The sequence below is a fragment of the Pituophis catenifer genome, unplaced genomic scaffold (assembly GCF_029215685.1).
Source record: "Pituophis catenifer annectens isolate HBS135680 unplaced genomic scaffold, rPitCat1.0.hap2 SCAF_10, whole genome shotgun sequence".
NCBI lineage: Eukaryota > Metazoa > Chordata > Lepidosauria > Squamata > Colubridae > Pituophis > Pituophis catenifer.
This window is the reverse complement of record NW_027256890.1, coordinates 15,821,036-15,838,688: the sequence shown is the minus strand read 5'-3', so window position 1 is coordinate 15,838,688 and position 17,653 is coordinate 15,821,036. Positions and strand designations below refer to the sequence as shown.

The following is a 17,653-nucleotide window of genomic DNA, read 5'->3' as shown; positions in this document are numbered from 1 at the left end:
GGCTAAACTAAAAGGTTAGATTCTTAAAAAGGTTAGTTCTAAAAATAATGAGGGCAGGGGGGAGAGAGAATTTTAAGTTTTCTAAATCTAAAGAAGGCATTTAGAAAGTCTACTGCAAACCTATTTCTTTCAGTTAGCCAGGCTGTCCTGATTTTATGGTGGGTTTTTAAAATTTGAAATTGGTTTTAAATTGAAATGTTTTAAATTATGGGCCAAACTTATTTAATTATTTTAAATCTATTTTAACTTTTGTGTACAAATGTTTTACTTTGGCTGCTCACCGCCCTGAGTCCGAAGGGCGGTATAGAAATCTGATAAAATAAATAATAAATAATTAATAAATAAGTAAGTAAGTAAGTAAGTAAGTAAGTAAATAAATAATAAATAATCAATCAATCAATCAATCCCTGAAATTGCCCAGCTGCCTTGATTCTTCTTGTTGGTTGGTTGGCAGACATTCATTTCCGGTTCGGACAACGCTTGTGTCCTTCCTTCGTTTTCCAGAAACTAACCCCTTTTGGCTCTTCCCGTGCTCCTCAGGCCTTGCCTCTGCAGAAGCTGTCCATTACTGAGAAGGTAGTGCAAGCAGTCCAGTCCATGTTGCTTCCCCAGGAGGGCAGCTTGTCTATCCACACCTCGCTTCCTGCCACGGGAGACGGCTCGACGCCAGTCATGGCAGTTGTCCGGCTCCTGGCTGAAATCCGAACCAGGTGGGTAAGAGACGGATCCCATAGCTTGGATGCCAGATCAAACTGGAGTTCTGTGGTCAGCCATTCTGGTTTGTTCCCAGGCGGCCTTTCCCTGTGCCTGTTTGCCTGGAGTAGTTGACTCGGCTGACCAGGTTTGAGGGAGGCCCCTTCTGCTGGGTGAGCTTTCCAGCAAGCAAAATGACCCATCGTTTTCCTTCAAGGCCTAATGGGCAGCGGAACTGAGGAACCTGGGAGCCAGAGTTCTGTTTCCTAGTTGCTTGTTTTATCAGCATGGTGGTCTCTAGAAGTCATTGACCATTCCCAAGAACTCCTAAAGACATGGTTTTCCTTCTCTCTCTCTCTCTCTCTGACTACCCCACCCCACCCCACCCCCAAGGGCGTGTCTGGTGATGGCCCAGCTCTTGGAGGACACCTCCTTCTGTGAAGAATTCATCCAGCAGTGCCCAGCTGCTGTGGAAGTCCTCAACCTTGTAGCCCAGGAGTGCAGCCCTGGTAAGAGCCGAGTCTTCTCGTCACAGACGTTTAGATTAGATTATGGTGACCGAAACAAATGCTGTTCTGAAGGGAGTAAAGAAGAGGCTACCTGGAAAATATTGTGGATTGAAAAACAGAACCAGACTGTAGTGATCCCAATTCACATCCCTCCTGGGTTTGAAGACTACCAAGCCGATTTGTCATCCTCAACCTTACCTAGTTTCTTTGGTGATTGTAAAGAGCAGCAAGAAGGATGAGGCCACCTTTGATCCTCTCCTTAGTTACTTCAAGGATAGGCAGGAGAAAAGCAGCTAGGAACCGCTTGTCTTTGGGGCTGACCAGCAGCCGGCCCTTTAGTGGAAAGAGTTGGTGTGTTCATAGCACCCGATGAAGCTGGAAATGCAGCTTTAGAGACATTCTTTCAGGAGTGAGTTGGGTCCAGCCAGTCTGAAGAGGCATCCTTCTGGCTTTCTTTGCAACTTTCTAGGGGAGCGGCTCCTTGTTGTCGAAGCGCAGTGCGAAAGGTTACGGATGCTCTACCGTGATAGCGCTCGCCCACCTCCCCCACCCCTCCAGGCAGATCGAAGACAGGTAAACATTGGACTTCACGCCTTCTCTGGGCCACGGCAAATTCAAGCCACCGGCCACGAACCACCACACCCTCTGTGGATTCAAGACTGCCACCGGTCCAGGATACGGTTCCTTGGGTGTTGCGTTCACCAAATCATGTAATCTTGACCGCTATGATTAAATGCAGCTCTGTGTCTCCTTGGTTCAGCCTAAAGAAATCACCTGGAGCCCTTCAAGGGTCTTTCCACCTGTGCGAGCCTGCATGTTCTCCTCCCATCTCACCGCGGTGACCTTCCTGGCGGACCCCAGCGCAGGGGGAGGGCTTCCTCGGGGCACCTTCATTTATGCCACCTCGGCAGTTCCTGTGCAGGTGAGAATTCACAGCGGGCACAGCTACCGTTCTGGAAGGCCGCCGTGAAGCGCTTGGCTCACCTGCGGACGCTCCTTTCCCAGGCTCCCTCTTTCTACTGGGAGATTGAAATCGTGTCCTACGGAGATGCCGATGATGACACGGGGCCGATTGTCTCGTTCGGCTTTGCCACGGAAGCGGAGAAACGGGATGGAGCGTGGACCAACCCCGTGGGCACTTGCCTCTTCCACAAGTAGGTTTTGGAGACGTGAGAGCAAAAACTGGAGCCCAGGGTGGGGTGCCCGTTGCATGACGTAAAAGAGGAACAGGGCAGCTCTGGGTCGACCACAGGGATCCCTAAACGAGAGAAACCAACTTTCAGAGGCTGTGGCTAGAATCGGTTCATTGAGACGTTGCTTTAACCTTGCCCCGATAACTAACGCACACATTTGCTCGCCTGCCATGGCCAAGTTGAGCTGCTAAGCCTGGGACCCTCTGGGGGAGAGTCAGGACTTCCTCCGTGAATTTGTCCCTTTCGTCATGCATTTCCAGCAACGGACGAGCTGTCCATTACAATGGCTCCAGTTTGCTTCAGTGGAAGAGTGTGCGCCTGGACGTGGCCCTTTCGCCTGGTAAGGCCACTCCGGCCTCTTGTTAAGCAGAAAGCGTCCTTTGGGGGTAGAGGGTGGGGGGTTGGAAGAGCCCCACTCAGTCCCTCTCTGGTCCCTCGGCCTTCTCCCCAGGTGACGTGGCAGGCATTGGCTGGGAGCGGACAGAAGGGACCCCTCCTCCTCCGGGGCAGCCGGGCAAAGGCAGGGTCTACTTCACCTACTGTGGACAGCGGCTGGGGCCCTACCTGGAAGACGTGTCGGGAGGAATGTGGCCGGTGGTCCATATCCAGAAGAAGGCAGGTTAAACACCAAACCCCGTTCAGATGCGCCAAGGCTGAGCCCTGCCCTTGATTGGAACGTCCTTTATATATAGGAAGCTCAGGCGGAGGGCCGCCCTCTCTCTCCCTGCTGGGCAGTCACAAGAACCCTGAACAGGTGGAAGACAAGGACTGTTTGGTCCTGCTTTGAACATCTTGACAAAGGGAAAAGCAAGTCTGAGAATAACATCATCCAGCGTTCCTTTGCTATTGCAAGCCTTTTTCCCTTTCTCTAATACAATGAATACCATTACTTTGTAAAAAAATAATAATCCTGAAATATTTCCTTGAAGAGCGCAAATGAGCATCCCAAATGCTCTACAGGAGCTGAGCTCTTTTTGGGGTTCTTGTTTCCTTCTAGAACACCAAAGTCCGGGCCAATTTTGGGTCTCATCAGTTTGCCTACGTGGAAGGACAAGCGCACCGAAACGCCGCTGACCTCTGCATCGACCTGGCCGAAGAGATCAGCGCCAACTTCGAAGTGCTGCCTTTCGCCATGGCCTCCGACAGCGACAATGACGCCGGCACCAGCAGCGCTTCCGATCCTGGCCCTCACGGGCCTCCGTGCAGGATCGCAGCCGTGGCCACCGCTCAGCAACGTGAGGCTCCCTCCCCTTTGAAAGAATGCTGAGTTGTTTCCTTTTACTTCCATGCCAATTTTGGAGACAAGGTGTCCCACTTTATCAATGAGTCATCAAAATATATCTAATAGCTGCTAACCAGCATGACTAAAATGTAGGACAGGACGGGATGGAATCAGAATAGAAACAGAAAAAAAACCCAGAAACTAGAATAGAATAGGAATGGATAGGATAGGATAGACATAACTATAGAATAGAGAAGAGAAGAGAGAAGAGAATAAGTTTCTGAATAGAAGAATAGGATAGGATAGGATAGGATATAGGATAGGATAGGATAGGATAGGATAGGATAGGATAGGATAGGATAGGATAGGATAGGATAGGATAGGATAGAAAAGAAGAAATAACAATAGAATAGAGATTAGAATAGAAATAGAATAAGGGACAGGACAGAACAATAGAATTCTTGGTTGGCCAAGTGTGATTGGAGACACAAGGAATTTGTCTCCAGTGCAGAAGCTGTCGGTGTAAATACAAGCAACCAGTGATAAATCATGATCATAATCATCATAAATCGTAAGATACAAAGCGATAGTCTTGAGAGGCTAAAGGGATGGGTAAATGGGGGAGAGAACTGCCCCTTCCTGTGCCTTTCCCCCCTCCCTCTCTTAATGCTCTGCCCGCCTTTCTCTCTCTCTCTCTTTCCAGAATACGACAGCGACTCCTCTTGTCATTACAAAACGGAGCGCAGCTACGAGAACTTCATCATCTCAGGTCCAGATCTTCACCCTCCACCCATTGCAGATGACGAGAGCGATGACGACGACGACGACGACGTCCCCCGGGTAAGCAGAGTGAGCGGTCCCAGGCTGGAGCAGCCGTGGGGTGGGTTTGGGGTGAAGGGGAAGGACCCGCCGTCCCGTCCCCGTCCCTTTGGGGTTGAGCAGCGCTTTCGAGGGCAGCCGGATGCCTTGCCCAGCCCTTCTGCCCCCTCAGCAAACCCCTCCCTTCCTCTGCAGGAGGACCACTACGCCCTGCTGGTGAAGGCCTGGGAGACCAAGGTCTTCCCCACAATTAGGAGGCGTTTCCGCAACGAAGCAGAGAGGAAATCCGGCTTGGATCAAATTAAGGGAGCTTTGCAGTTAGGTAAATGTAGAATATTTCTCTTTGGAACCTGACCCCAGTTCCCGCCTCGGCTTCCCTGCCTCCTTTTTCCCGAGTGTTCATGAAGTTTCACGAGAGGTTTTGGTGCATCTGCCAGAAATTCTGGGCAGGGGGACCCTCCCCTCGGCCCGCTCCATCTGATACCGATCCTTGACCGGAGGCCAATCCAGAGGCTGGTTTGCATTTCAGGGATGGTCGACATAGCGCGACAGACCGTGGAGTTCCTCTACGAGGAAAACGGGGGTATCCCTCGCGACCTGTATCTCCCCACCATTGAGGACATCAAAGACGAGGCCAACAAGTTCACCATCGATAAAGTCCGGAAAGGTACACCTGCTTAGTGATCAAAAGGGGGTTTGGGGCTTCCTGCTGGTTCCCACGAAGGATCCGTCTGTCTCTGCCCACCTGGGGACTCGTGGAGAGAGAGAGAAACGGCCCACTTGAAGAGCAGCCGAAGCTCTGCTGGAGGGGGAACTTCAGCCACAGAAGCAGACATTTGAGGTTGCAAGTTGTGATGTGATTAGCCTGCCCTAGGCGGGGAAACCCAGCCTTTCGTATGTCCTGCAACCCATCGATTCCTGCCTCCTGCCCCTCATCCCCTGCCACTCTACAAGACAACAGGACGAAGAAACAAACCGCCAGAGCCCAGTGGGTGGTGGGTACTAAGGGCTCTGATGGAAGGTCTAACAGACCCGGGAACAGGTGGGAAGGAAGAGCAGGAATCAGAGAGAAAAGATTCCCTACTCTGGGGAAGAGCGGAATGTGTGAAAAAGTAACTTCTGAGTAACTCTGCTTTTACCACTAGGTGTAAGTTGTAGAATTGCTTGACACTCGCCCAAGACTCGGTTGCATTACCCTGGCAGAAACAAAGATTGTGCTAGAGATCCAAGGGTTTTTTTTTTTGTCTCTTGGGTTTCCCAGCCTTGAAGGCTTGATACCAAAGGCTTATTCCACACGGTTTGCCAACCAACTGGGGGTCACTTGCATTCTTGCCCACTTGGATGCTAGGGACCCAGCAAGGGGAGCTCAGGGGTCCTGGCACTAAACCTCCCTCCCTCCTCTTCCTCCTTCCAGGTCTGACGGTCGTGACCCGCTGTCCAGAGAGCAACAACGTGGCCACCAATGCCGTAGCAACTGCCCTGCCCAAGTTTGCCATCCGTGGGATGCTGAAGACCTTTGGGCTGCACGGCGTCGTCCTGGACGTCGATTCGGCAAGTAGAGAGTCACCGTTGAAGCCGGGAGGGAACATTTGGGCAGCTGGGATTACACCCCATGCCAAGCATCTTGGGCAATGGCGGACTTTGTCCTTCCAGGTGAACGAGCTGGTGCAGGTGGAGACGTACCTCCGGAGCGAGGGGGTCCTGGTCAGGTACTGGTACCCGATCGACATGCTGGAGCGACCGCCAGCCGGCTACAGGAGGACGGCCACCAACGGTCTGGTTTCTCTGGACAACTCCAACATCCAGATTCACAGGTGAGCCGGCAGGAAGTCTTGGCCTCCAGGCCCAGACTCTTCAAGCAGTGCCGACTGAATGAGTCCTCCACTTGCAACAGTGACCGTCCAAAGTCATGACGGCACTGAAAAATGGGACTTATGACCGTTTCTCAGATTTCTCAATTGTTCACTGAACAATTGTGGCAGGGAAGGCCGCAAAATGGGGCAAAATTCACTTAACAAACATCTCACTTAACAATAGAAATGTTGGGCTCCGTTCTGGTCGTAAATGAGGATTACTTGTATGTATAGCAGCCTCTAGTAAAGGGCCGTAAGTAATTTTAGAAGACAAAAGACAGCAACCAAAAGTCAGCTGCCTTTTGCAGATCTGGGGTTTTACAATATATGTAGATGTCCACGAACGTTGAGGGTGAGCAGTTGCTCCTGGACGGCACCCAAATATCCCTTAGATGGTGCAATTCTGGGTGCATGTCGGCCACCTTCCTCTTCCAAGCGTTGCAGCTGAACCCCCTGAAAAACCTCCTTGGTCTGTTTCAGGGAACTCCTCCGTTGCGAAGCCGTGCTGGCCTGCCTGTACTGCCGGATGGCCCTGCTCAACATCTTCGCCCCCAAAACGCCCCACATGTTCACTCAGCTCTTCAGCGTGCGGGATATCACTCTGGAGCACCTGCAGCTGCTCTCCAACCAGCTCTTGGCACCGCCCCTTCCAGGTAGCCCCACCCCCTTTCAGCCAAGTCGGTGAATGGGGACCTGCGGCTTTGCCCATAACTATGCCACGGCTGGGCTGCGACTGCAAATAAGGGGAAGTTGATGACAGAAAGATAATAATAATAATAACAACAACAACAACTTTATTGTCATTGTACGTGTATACACATACAATGAATATTGTTTATCCATAACAACGAAATTCATTTAACACCCAAAGACCAGGTCCAACACACATAACAATCCCCAAACACCCCCCCCCACCCACCACAAATTCCCCACCCCTAAACCACGCAAACGTCCACCCAACAGACCAAGTAATGCTGTCCAACAGCTCACTGATGGTGGCCCTTCAATTCATTGTTGAATGCAATTATAGCTCTGGGATAAAAACTATTCAGAAAACGTGTGGTCTTTTTAATTGAGTTTTTTAAGAGAGTTGAAGGGTTGTGTTTTTTTTGTCTTCTTCTTCCTGCCCAGATGGCACCATCAGCTCCACTTCCATCCTGCTGGCCCAGTCCCTCCAGCACTCCATCCATTCCCAGAACTGCTCGGCCACTGAGCTCTTCTACCAGGGCAACGCCCAGACGGTGCAGGAGTGGCTCACCATCGCCATCGCTCGTACCCTGCACCAGGGAGAGGAGAGCTTGCTCGACCTGACCAAACAGATTTGCCTCTTCCTGCAGGCAAGTCAGAAGGGAAACCGCAGAGCCGGCACAGCCTGTCTGCTCGCTCTCTTCCTCTCTCCCCGCTCACCCGGGGGTCTTTTGGGGTGCCATCATTTTGTAGTTTGCACTGGATCTGAGAACGCCCTGAAATGCTCCAGCAGGCTGCTTTGCTTTTGGGTTTCAGAATGCTCCTGAGCAGTTCCCCTCCGAAGAGTTCCCCATTTCTGAATCCAAAGTAAACATGGACGTCCATTTTCCCGGGGCTGCCTTTGTCATTGTGTCCTGCAAGGAAAGCCAGTCCGGATTCCGCAAAGAGTAAGTGACCCTTGCGGAGAACGCAGCCTTCCGAAATATGCTGACTTCTCCTATTCCCCCGCTGACTCCCCTTCAACTGTATCGGGATACCAGAAAGGAAAAAAGAGAACTCGGCGCTTGCTGGCTAACCGGTCCTTGTCTTTTCCAGCTCGTCCCTCTACAAGGCCCCCTGGGCCCGGATCTTGCTCTACGGCCTGGGCCACAAGGTCAAGAAGAACGGGCAGCTGAACCTCATCGAGGCCGTGTGCTACCCTCGGGACGCTTCTCCTACCAACACGGGCCTGACCCCGCCCCCCACCACTAACCAGTATCCCTCAGTCGTCATCTCCACAGACAAGGTCCACATCAAACTGGGTACGATTGGCAACCCGATGTTTAGAATAATGGTTACAAGCTGCCCAGCAATTCTGGCTCTAATCCATTAGAGTTGAGCCTGGTGCGTGGAGAGAGTTCTGAATGTAGCTGGGACTCTGGCAGCTGGAGCTCAGATACCAGCTGGTTTCATGGGCTCAGATTTTCCAGTCACGTTGTGAATGAAGAGATGCCCTGTTCTTGGGCAGGAGGGAAGATGCTGGGAGCTGATGTTTTACTTTTGGTGTGTGTCAGATATTTTGGCTTTTGGTTAGCCGCCTCTTACGGAAATAATATTCACAGAAACATCCGTTCCAAGTCTAAATTCTGCCAATAAGCTCTTCTGCTTTTGTGGGTCTCCATTCAAGGCGTGTCCCCCCCTCCTGGTGCCGTGCTGGTCCTGCACTCCCTTCCGCTCGAGTTCCCCCTGGCCGTGGCGTTTGCAGAGCAGCTGCTTACCTGGAAGCAGGAGGAGGGTGAGGAAAGATCCGACGAAGAGCCAGATGCCATCCCGGCCTCGGTTTTCCTGCAAGTGGTGGAAATTCTAGGTGAGAGTGAGCGTGAGAGCAGGAGAGTGAGAGCAGCTTATAGCACATTTGATAGCCAGGAGAGTGGGAAAATGTGGTTTGGAGGAGGGGGGGAGGATATGATGTCCCTTGAAAAATGGCAGCAATAGAACGATTCCATTGCTCTAAGCTGAAACAAAAACGAGACATTTGCAGCATGGAAGGCGTAGGCCCTGGGTCTCCGTCTGGGTGAAAAGGGATCGGCCCCCTGGTCAGTGTTGGCAGAGGGATCCACCCGCTGCTGTCCAAGGAATCCGCATGATAAAAGAGTCGCAGGAGGCCCAGCTGTGGCCGTGGCCTCTTCCACAACCCCCTCTGGGCTCCCTGTGAAGTTCAAGGGCTCGGCCACCACACCTCTCAGTTGCTGGAGCTAAACATTGTTGGGTTCCAGTTAAGAGCAGAATGGAAGCTTCCCAGCCTGGAGTCTAGCATAAAGCCCATTTCGGAGATCAGGCTGACGCTGGTGAAAATCGTGATGTATAAATTGATGGCTCGAAAAGCTGCTGAAGGACGTCTCCCTCCAGCTGAACTTTTTTAAAAAAATCCCCCCCTTCCCCCCCCCCCCCCCCCCGTCCTCTTTCAACCCTTGCAGGGAACTTCCTGTGGACCACCAGCATGGCCCCCTGCGTGAAGGAGCTGCTTTTTCACCTCCTGGCCGAACTGCTGCGCAAAGTCCACAGCCTGGAGCAGCGCAAGAGCCCGGCGGGCCTCTCCTCCTCCATCGCCCTGCAGCTCAACCCTTGCCTGGCCATGCTGATGGCTCTGCAGTCGGAGCTGCACAAGCTCTACGATGAAGAAACCCAGAGCTGGGTGTCCGGGAACGCCTGTGGCGGGACTGGGGTGGGGGGAGCCGATCAAGGCAGGTTCTCCACTTATTTCCACGCGCTGATGGAGGCCTGCCTGGGGGTGGCCGAAGTGACCCTGCCGGTCAACATGGGCATCACCGCCAACGTCATGTCTTCAACCAGCGGCCCAAATCTAAGCGATTCCTCCTCCTCGTCTTCCTCCTCCCCCGGGCAGACCCCCCAAAGCCCCAGCCTTCTCTCGAAAAGGAAGAAGGTGAAAATGAAACGGGAGAAGACGACGCCTTCGGGGAAGCGGTCTTCCTCCCGTGCGGCCGACACGGACCCGGCGCTGCTCAGCATGGGTGGGAGTAAGCCGGAGGACATGCTGTGGTTCCATCGGGCCCTCACCTTGCTCATCATCCTTCGGCACCTCACCAGGAAGGACCCCCAGGGGCTGGGGGTGACCAACGATGCGGTGGCGGACGCCTGCCAGGCCCTGGTCGGGGTGACGGCTCACAGCCGCCTGCTGGTGATTTCGGGGATCCCCACCCACCTGGAGGAAGGGGTGGTGCGGAGCGCCATCCGCAAGGCCTGCAACGCCCACGGCGGCGTCTTCCGAGACGAGATCTACATCCCGGTGCAGGAGGAGGAGCCCAAGAAAGCCAAGGACAAAGCGGAGGGCGGGGAGTGTCGGACCGAGTTGGAGAAGCCGGTGGTGTCCAGCAGCGTGGACAGCTTGGACGTCAGCAGCTCCAGCAGCGTCACGCCGGCCATGAGCGTCAGCGCTTCTGCCTCGACCAGCCAGGCCTCGCTCTGCAGCTCGCAGGGCATCTCCCGGACGGTCAGCGACATCTCCGTGGACCAGTTCCAAGCCGGCCTGGAGGTGGCCGTCCCGCCCGGCTTGCTGGAGCCACACGGGGTCTCCAGCCAGGAGAGCTTAGACTTGTCGCTGTGCAGCACCGGGAGTCTGGGCAGCCTGGGCAGCCTCGGGGAGCAGCTGGATAACGGGGAGACGGCTTCGGCCTCTGACGTGGGCTCTCTGTACACCGTCACGTCGCTCGACAGTCAGACCGTCCCATCCAGGCCCATCAAGGGCTTCGCTGTGGTGGAGGTAAGGGCTTTCGGGGAAGGTAAGGGCACCCCGGGCAAAAACCAGCCATTCTGAAGTGTGAAGAACGGGCAACGAGCGGTGGGTAAATTTTCTGCAGCTTTGGGGCCACTTTCCTGTCTCTGCATTGCAAGGGGAGGGGAGGGGAGGAAGGAAGGGGAACATCTAATGACCTTGGATGGGGGTCCAAATCAAACAAAATTCTTGTCTGTTGCTGATTACTTGGATTACTATTTCAGACAGAAGAGCCGAAGTCGCCTTGCCTTGCCTTGCCTTGCTTCCAAATCATTCCTGCCTTGGTTTTCTTTTAACGCAGATCAGATCCCGGGCCAAGATTGAGAAGATCCGGGCCAGTTTGTTTAACAGCAGCGATCTGATTGGCTTGTCAACTCTGGACGGAGAAGACGAGCTGATGGAAATGTCCTCTGAGGAGATTCTGACTGTCTCGACCGTGAACCAGAGTCTGTTTGACACCCAGGGGAGCCCTGCGCTGGAAGACTACTTCAGTGACAAAACCCTCAAAGGTGGGTCTGTACGGGAGTCTCCCTGTGTGTTTATTCCACATTGACAGGTGCCTTATGCACACGGTGTAGGTAGGAGGGAGGAGTACCAATCGGGCTTTCTGATTGGAGCAAGTTGAAGATCTGGTGGGTTTCTTAGAGTCAGTCCTGGAGTTCTCCAGTCCCAAAAGCTGGATCTGCTCCAGCCTCGAATCAGAGCTGTGCCAGACGGTTCCACAAAGGAGAGCTTCGATGCAAGCAAACCCTCGATGCTTTTCGTGAGAGTTTAAGCCAAGTGGTTTCCAACATAAGAGAGCGGGAAATGCTTCTTGCGGTGATTTTGGCGTTCCTTGCCACAGGAGAGAAGCTGGTGCCGGGGGCTCGCGAAGTCCTGACCGACATATTTAAGAGCTGCCTTCATTCCGAGCAAATGCTGAGCCTGCTGCCAGCTAAGCCCACCAAAGTGATGGAGATTTACCTGAGCAAAGAGCAGATCAACGCCCAGGCGCCCGGGAACCTCTTGCACACCTTCTTCACCCACGTCCGTCCCCCAAAGAAGGCCCTGGAGGATCAGCTCACCCAGGTGGGTGCCCTGCCCTGCCCTGCCCTTGGGAGGCCGCCTTGCTCGGTGGAAGGGCAGAGCCAGATTTAGGCCTGACCTTGTCCCACCTGAAAGAGCTGCCCTTCCCGGACTCTTCCGAGCAAGACTTCCATGCCTCAAATGTGGCCCTTCTCCCTTTCTCCCTCAAAGATTCTCAGAAAATACGGAGTCCCCAAGCCGAAGTTCGACAAGAGCAAATACAACAAGGGGGGCAAAGAACAGCACCCCGTGAAGGTCGTCAGCACCAAGCGGCCAGTCACCAAACCTCCGGCCAAGGAGAAGGCCGTGCTGAACAGCGTCAGGTGAGAGCTTTGGCTTCGTGCCTCCCCCCCACCCCTGGCATGGAATGGGGTGATCCTAGGAACTTCCTGTCCTCCTTTGGAAATTTCTGGAAGTTCATCTGAAGGACACAGTGGGTCACATCCCTTCCCTTTCCCTAACGTTGCTTTGGGTTGTCATGGCTGGAGCCACGGTGGCACAGTGGTTAGAGTGCAGGACTGCAGGCTACTTCTGCTGCCTGCTGGCTGCCTGCAATTTGGCAATTCGAATCTCACCAGGCTCAAGGTTGACTCAGCCTTCCATCCTTCCGAGGTGGGTAAAATGAGGACCCAGATTGTTGGGGGCAAGAGGCTGACTCTGTAAACCGCTTAGAGAGGGCTGTAAAAGCCCTGTGAAGCGGTATATAAGTGCTAGTGCTATGATGTCTGTTGGGATGGAGGTGGCCCAGACTGGACCCTGCTCCTTTAATCCAGTGGGTCTACTTTGGGGGGGGGAAGGGGGGATGGGACCTGCTTGGGAATTGTGACCCAAAGTACAAAACGTGGTGGTGTGAGTTGAGTTTCTCACAGAAGGACCGTTGACCAAGACGCTGCTGCTTCCTCCTTCAGCAGGACAGCACTGAGCGAGAAGAAGCCAACGGTGAAGGCCAGGTCTCCAGAGAAGGGGAAGCCCGAGGAGAAGGACCCTGACAAGTCCCCCACCAAGAAGCAGGAGGGTAGCTCAACCGGCTCTCCTGAGGCTGGGGGAAATGCTCCGGGCTTTGGGTTGGCTTAGAGAGGGCTGGGGAGGGGGGAGTTTTCTTCCACAACTGGCAGCCTGATGGGCCCTTGGGTGGCTTTGAGGACCTCTTCTGAAGCTGCCTCAGAGCCCCGGAGGGCCTTCCTTTCAAAAGAAGTAGAAGCCCACATTGGATTCCACGTTTCCGGTATCGGAGGAAGCGGCTGTGATGGGCAAAGCAACCTTGGGCTGGGGTTTGTACCGTTCCTGGGATATGTCGGTGCTGACATTTTTGTTTTTATTTTATTTGGCAACCAATTTTAGCTCCCGAAGAGAAGTATTTGACCCTGGAGGGATTTCACAGGTTTGTCATTGACCGAGCAAAGCAGGACATCCGTAGCGTCTGGCGAGCCATTCTGTCCTGCGGTTATGACTTCCATTTTGAAAGGTAGGGGAACGCGCAGCTGTCGGAAACACCTGCAGCCGCGTAGGGGGTGGTTTTCTTCCTCTGAGCCCCCTCCTCCTCCTCTTTCCCCCAGGTGCGCTTGCCTCGACGCCAGGCACGCCCAGAAAGCCTGCCGCAAGTGGTCCTTGGAGATGGATGTGGCCCTGGTCCGGTACATCAACCGACTCTGCCGCCACCTGGCCATAACCCCTGCACGGCTCCACCCCCACGAAGTGTACCTGGACTCCGCCGATGCGGCTGACCCCCAGGTCTCCTGCCTCTTGAGTACGTGCAGGACTCTTCCCTCCTCCTCCTCCTCCTCCTTGGGGGGATCAGTCCCCCCCACCCCCCATCTTTCACCAACTCTTGACCAGCTCTGTGCTCTGTCGCAGACATCCCCATCGAAAGCCTCCGCCTGCGTTTCGCCTTGCTGCAATCCCTCAACACCACCCTGGAGACCTTCTTTCTTCCACTGGTGGAGCTCCGGCAGACCAAGGTGTACCCCAACAGCATCGCCGCCCTTCTGCAAGAGGCCAAAGGTCAGGGCTTGGGCGGATGTGGGGGGGAGGCTAAAGCCGGTGAAGACCTCACAGCCACACTTGATGGCTTTCTTACCAGACCGTGTCCCAAGGCCAAATTTATAATTCTGGACAGGAGATTGATTGGATTAGTTTAATTTTGGTTTAGTTCACTTTAGACAGAGATGAAATTTATTTATTTATTTATTAGTCATATTTCTATGCCGCCCACTCTCCGAGGACTCTGGGCGTCTTACACCAAAGACAGTATACTAAATAGCATATTGTCCCCTAACAATCTGGGTCCTCATTTTACCCACCTCGGAAGGATGGAAGGCTGAGTCAACCTTGAGCCGGTGAGATTTGATCCGCTGATCTGCTGAACTAGCAGTCAGCTGAAGTAGCTGCCGTACTGCACTCTAACCACTGCGCCACCTCGGCTCAAATGAAGTGGGTTCTAGTTTTTACCCACCTGCTACATTTGGATTGTGGATTCTGGAAAACCACCTGAGGCAGAAGATGCCAATATTCCATTTTATGAAGGAAACCAGAATTTGTATTGGAAAAAGGCAGAATAATTGTATTGATGGGTCAAGGAAAGCAAATGAAAAATAAGCAACTTCCAATCCCATCTACAGGCCACCAGTGCAGAATCTGTGGAGAGAGACGTAGAAATAATGTCAATCATGCAAAGGGACTGGATTGTCGGGGGGGAAACGGCTCATGGATTCCGGATTGTGAGGTGGTCCCTTACGGAAGGACTGTAATGTTTGATCTGTTCCTTCAGGACTGATTTTTTACGACACAAAAGTGACGGTCTTGAACCGCGTGCTCAATGCGACAGTGCAGAGAACAGCTGATCACGCAGCCCCAGAGATCACTTTGGACCCCCTTGAAATAGTGGGAGGTAGGTACTTCAGGGGAAGCCCCCCTTCCTCTTTGTCCCTCCTGAGCTGGGTGGGATCATCAGAACTTCACAGCCGCCGTTTTCAGCCCGCCTTCTCTTTCCGCTCGTCTCCCACAGGAGAGATTCGTTCTTCAGAAAATTCCTACTTCTGCCAGGCTGCCCGGCAACTGGCTTGTGTCCCATCATCGCAGCTCTGTGTGAAGTTGGCCAGTGGAGGAGACCCCACTTATGCCTTTAACATTCGCTTCACTGGCGAGGAGGTTCACGGCACAAGTAAGCCGCCGGCTGGGAGGTGGCTTCTTGCTCAAAATGTTGGCAGGAACTGCCTGAACGTTTCAGCCGGGATGCAGGTCCCACTTGCTCTCTCAGAATAAGTGTTTGTTTCTTTCTCCTTCTTAATGTATAAAGTGTTCCATTGTATTCCCCAGTTAATCTCAACAGCCCTGTAAAATATGGTGACTCCCAAATAATGTAAGAAATGGCTGGTGGATAAGTTGAGTGAGTTGTTCGGATGGATGGATGGATGGATGGATGGATGGATGGATGGACGGACAGTTGGACAGTTGGTTGGTTGGTTGATTGGCCAGTCGGATGGTCAGTCGGTCGGTGGGATGGTTGGTTGGTTGGTTGGTCATTGACCATTGGGGAATCCAACAAGGAAGGTAAGATTGCACTCATATCTTGCTTCTAGATTTATCTTCCTGACCGCTGGATTAAAAAAATCTGGTTAAAAGAAACATTTTATGACCGGTGTCTTCCATGTGTCTTCCAGGTGGATCTTTCCGTCACTTTCTTTGGCAGGTCTGTAAGGAGCTCCAGAGTACGTTGCTGTCCCTCCTTTTGCTGTGTCCAAGCTCATCGGTCAACAAGAACAAGGTACGCCAGTGGTTGCCCAGGGCCTACAGAGCCCTGTGGTTGGTTGTGAAGCTGCAGCCAATTGGCATCAGTAGGGACTCTTCACCCCCTAGCCTCCTCGTAGCAGAGGAGCGTTGAGAGGTTTTCCACAGCATCAGGCCAAGATGGCCTTGCCAACTAACCGAGCAAACCGTAATTCCTCAGAAGAACTGGACATGCCGGTTTTTCATCCCCAGGGCAAATACATCTTGACCCCCAGTCCCATCAGCTATGGGGAGGAGCAGCTGCTGCACTTCTTTGGGCAACTGCTCGGCATCGCCATTCGGGCTGACGTCCCTCTGCCTTTGGATCTCCTGCCCTCCTTCTGGAAGATCTTGGTAGGAGAACCGCTGGAGCCAGATGTGGACCTCCAGGAGGCTGACGTGCTAACCTACAATTACATCAAAAAATTTGAAAATGTAAGTCTTCTGTGGTGCCGTATCTTCTTTCCCAGTCTTGATTGGGGGTGGGAGGGGAATTTAAAATAAAATTTAAATTCATGTACGATTTTTCTTGTGTTAACGACCCATTTAGCCAATTCACAAGCTGAGTCATAAATTGCACGGCCTGTCCGTCTTCAGGAGCAAAACAGAGAAATAAATCAAAAAGCCTGTTTCTTTTCATTTTGGCTTTGCCCTAGGGCGTTTGGTTCAATTGATGAACGTAGTTTCAAATGTACCGAATTCACACCCGCGCGTAACGTCCTGGTGCTAGTGAGGAAATCATTGTCTCTGCTGTCTTAGCTGAACGATGAAGCCGAGCTGGAGGCCCTGTGTGCAGAGATGGCCTCCCAGCACCTGGCCATGGAGAGCCCGGACAGCCCCAACAAGCCCAGCTGCAAGTTCACCTACGTGACCATGACCGGGGAAGAGGTGGAGCTGTGCGCCCGAGGCAGACACATCCCTGTGGTGTGAGTAGCAGGGGGCAGGGTCAACCCCGAGGCTGAACGGACAGAAGCCATTTTGAGACTTCAGTGTTGCCACGCTGGAGCTGAGGGATAGGGAGTGGGGAGGAATAGAGAGAGCTGGGGGTATTTTCTCCTGGGAACCAAGGACAGTCTCACACCTGGTCAGGGAGAGGAGGAGTAACGTTACCAAGCAACCGGATGGCACCGTGATTGGATCATGTGACTGTTTGGGGAAGGGGGAAAAACGTTTACTTTTAATTAGGTGGGAACCTTCAGAGTCGGTTTTCACCAGAACCTTGCCAATATGATATACCCAATAAAACTATTCTTTGAGGAATCTACCTGCCTCGGAGTTTTGCTTGCTATGGGTGTATTACTTGGAACCCTGACATTAAACCGACTCTCAAGTTTCTCGGTCTGTGAGCTGAGGGCCCTCGAAGCGCCTCTGAAGGCAGCCGAGGGCTGACTTGGCTCAGCCTTGACGTGGGCTTGGCTCCCTTCGCCTCTCCTTTATGGCTGGGGCTTGCAAGGCTCAGGAAGAGGTCCCCAAAGGGATGGAAGAAGCACAAGCATCACGCGGTAGACAAGCCACGCGGGGCTTCCTACCCTGAGAAAAGAGTCTCTCCATGGACCCCTGAACCCATCTTTCTTTTCAGGTGGGAGAACAAGGACGTCTACGCCGCGGCCATTCGCAACCTGAGGCTACATGAGCTGCAGACCGCAGAGTGCGTGATGGCCGTGAAAGCCGGCTTGGCCTCCATCATCCCGCTGCAGATTTTGACCTTGCTGACCCCCCTGGAGTTGGAACTGAGGACTTGTGGGCTCCCCTACATCAACCTGGAATTCCTCAAGGTAATTTGAGGGCCTCCGGCCTGACGGGAAGCAGGAGGAGGCCTGCAGGAACCGGGGAGGGTTCAAGAAGACATTTTAGGCCCTCAAGAAGACAGCAGCTGCTCATCCTCCTTTCCTCCCAGTCGTCTTTCACCACGGCAAGTTATTTGCAGGAGAGTCAAGACCGAAACAAGGACCGGCTTAGATGTAGACCACAGCAGAGAAAACTCAAATTGAAGTTGAATAGAAACAGAAAAGTGAGATTTGGGAGCTCAAGGTGCTTTAGAGCAACCTTGGCAACTTTAAGACTTGTGGACTTCA

At 53.1% G+C, this 17,653-nt stretch overlaps 1 protein-coding gene across 1 annotated transcript in view; it reads left to right on the top strand.

Moving 5' to 3' along the window:
* Window positions 1–17,653, top strand: part of HECTD4 (HECT domain E3 ubiquitin protein ligase 4) — a 41,948-nt gene that overhangs the window by 20,908 nt on the left and 3,387 nt on the right. The window contains exons 42-73 of the mRNA XM_070950428.1: window positions 541–710; window positions 1,087–1,202; window positions 1,672–1,775; window positions 1,963–2,124; window positions 2,208–2,356; window positions 2,656–2,735; window positions 2,847–3,010; window positions 3,393–3,630; window positions 4,321–4,457; window positions 4,632–4,758; window positions 4,966–5,103; window positions 5,851–5,987; window positions 6,090–6,250; window positions 6,770–6,942; window positions 7,421–7,626; window positions 7,793–7,923; window positions 8,072–8,277; window positions 8,643–8,822; window positions 9,433–10,736; window positions 11,050–11,257; window positions 11,593–11,816; window positions 11,985–12,136; window positions 12,722–12,828; window positions 13,155–13,278; window positions 13,370–13,560; window positions 13,668–13,814; window positions 14,581–14,700; window positions 14,818–14,973; window positions 15,473–15,576; window positions 15,792–16,013; window positions 16,338–16,504; window positions 17,158–17,353. Of these exons, the coding sequence (XP_070806529.1) occupies window positions 541–710; window positions 1,087–1,202; window positions 1,672–1,775; window positions 1,963–2,124; window positions 2,208–2,356; window positions 2,656–2,735; window positions 2,847–3,010; window positions 3,393–3,630; window positions 4,321–4,457; window positions 4,632–4,758; window positions 4,966–5,103; window positions 5,851–5,987; window positions 6,090–6,250; window positions 6,770–6,942; window positions 7,421–7,626; window positions 7,793–7,923; window positions 8,072–8,277; window positions 8,643–8,822; window positions 9,433–10,736; window positions 11,050–11,257; window positions 11,593–11,816; window positions 11,985–12,136; window positions 12,722–12,828; window positions 13,155–13,278; window positions 13,370–13,560; window positions 13,668–13,814; window positions 14,581–14,700; window positions 14,818–14,973; window positions 15,473–15,576; window positions 15,792–16,013; window positions 16,338–16,504; window positions 17,158–17,353 (6,201 nt within the window). The remainder of the gene's footprint in view (window positions 1–540; window positions 711–1,086; window positions 1,203–1,671; window positions 1,776–1,962; window positions 2,125–2,207; window positions 2,357–2,655; window positions 2,736–2,846; window positions 3,011–3,392; window positions 3,631–4,320; window positions 4,458–4,631; window positions 4,759–4,965; window positions 5,104–5,850; window positions 5,988–6,089; window positions 6,251–6,769; window positions 6,943–7,420; window positions 7,627–7,792; window positions 7,924–8,071; window positions 8,278–8,642; window positions 8,823–9,432; window positions 10,737–11,049; window positions 11,258–11,592; window positions 11,817–11,984; window positions 12,137–12,721; window positions 12,829–13,154; window positions 13,279–13,369; window positions 13,561–13,667; window positions 13,815–14,580; window positions 14,701–14,817; window positions 14,974–15,472; window positions 15,577–15,791; window positions 16,014–16,337; window positions 16,505–17,157; window positions 17,354–17,653) is intronic.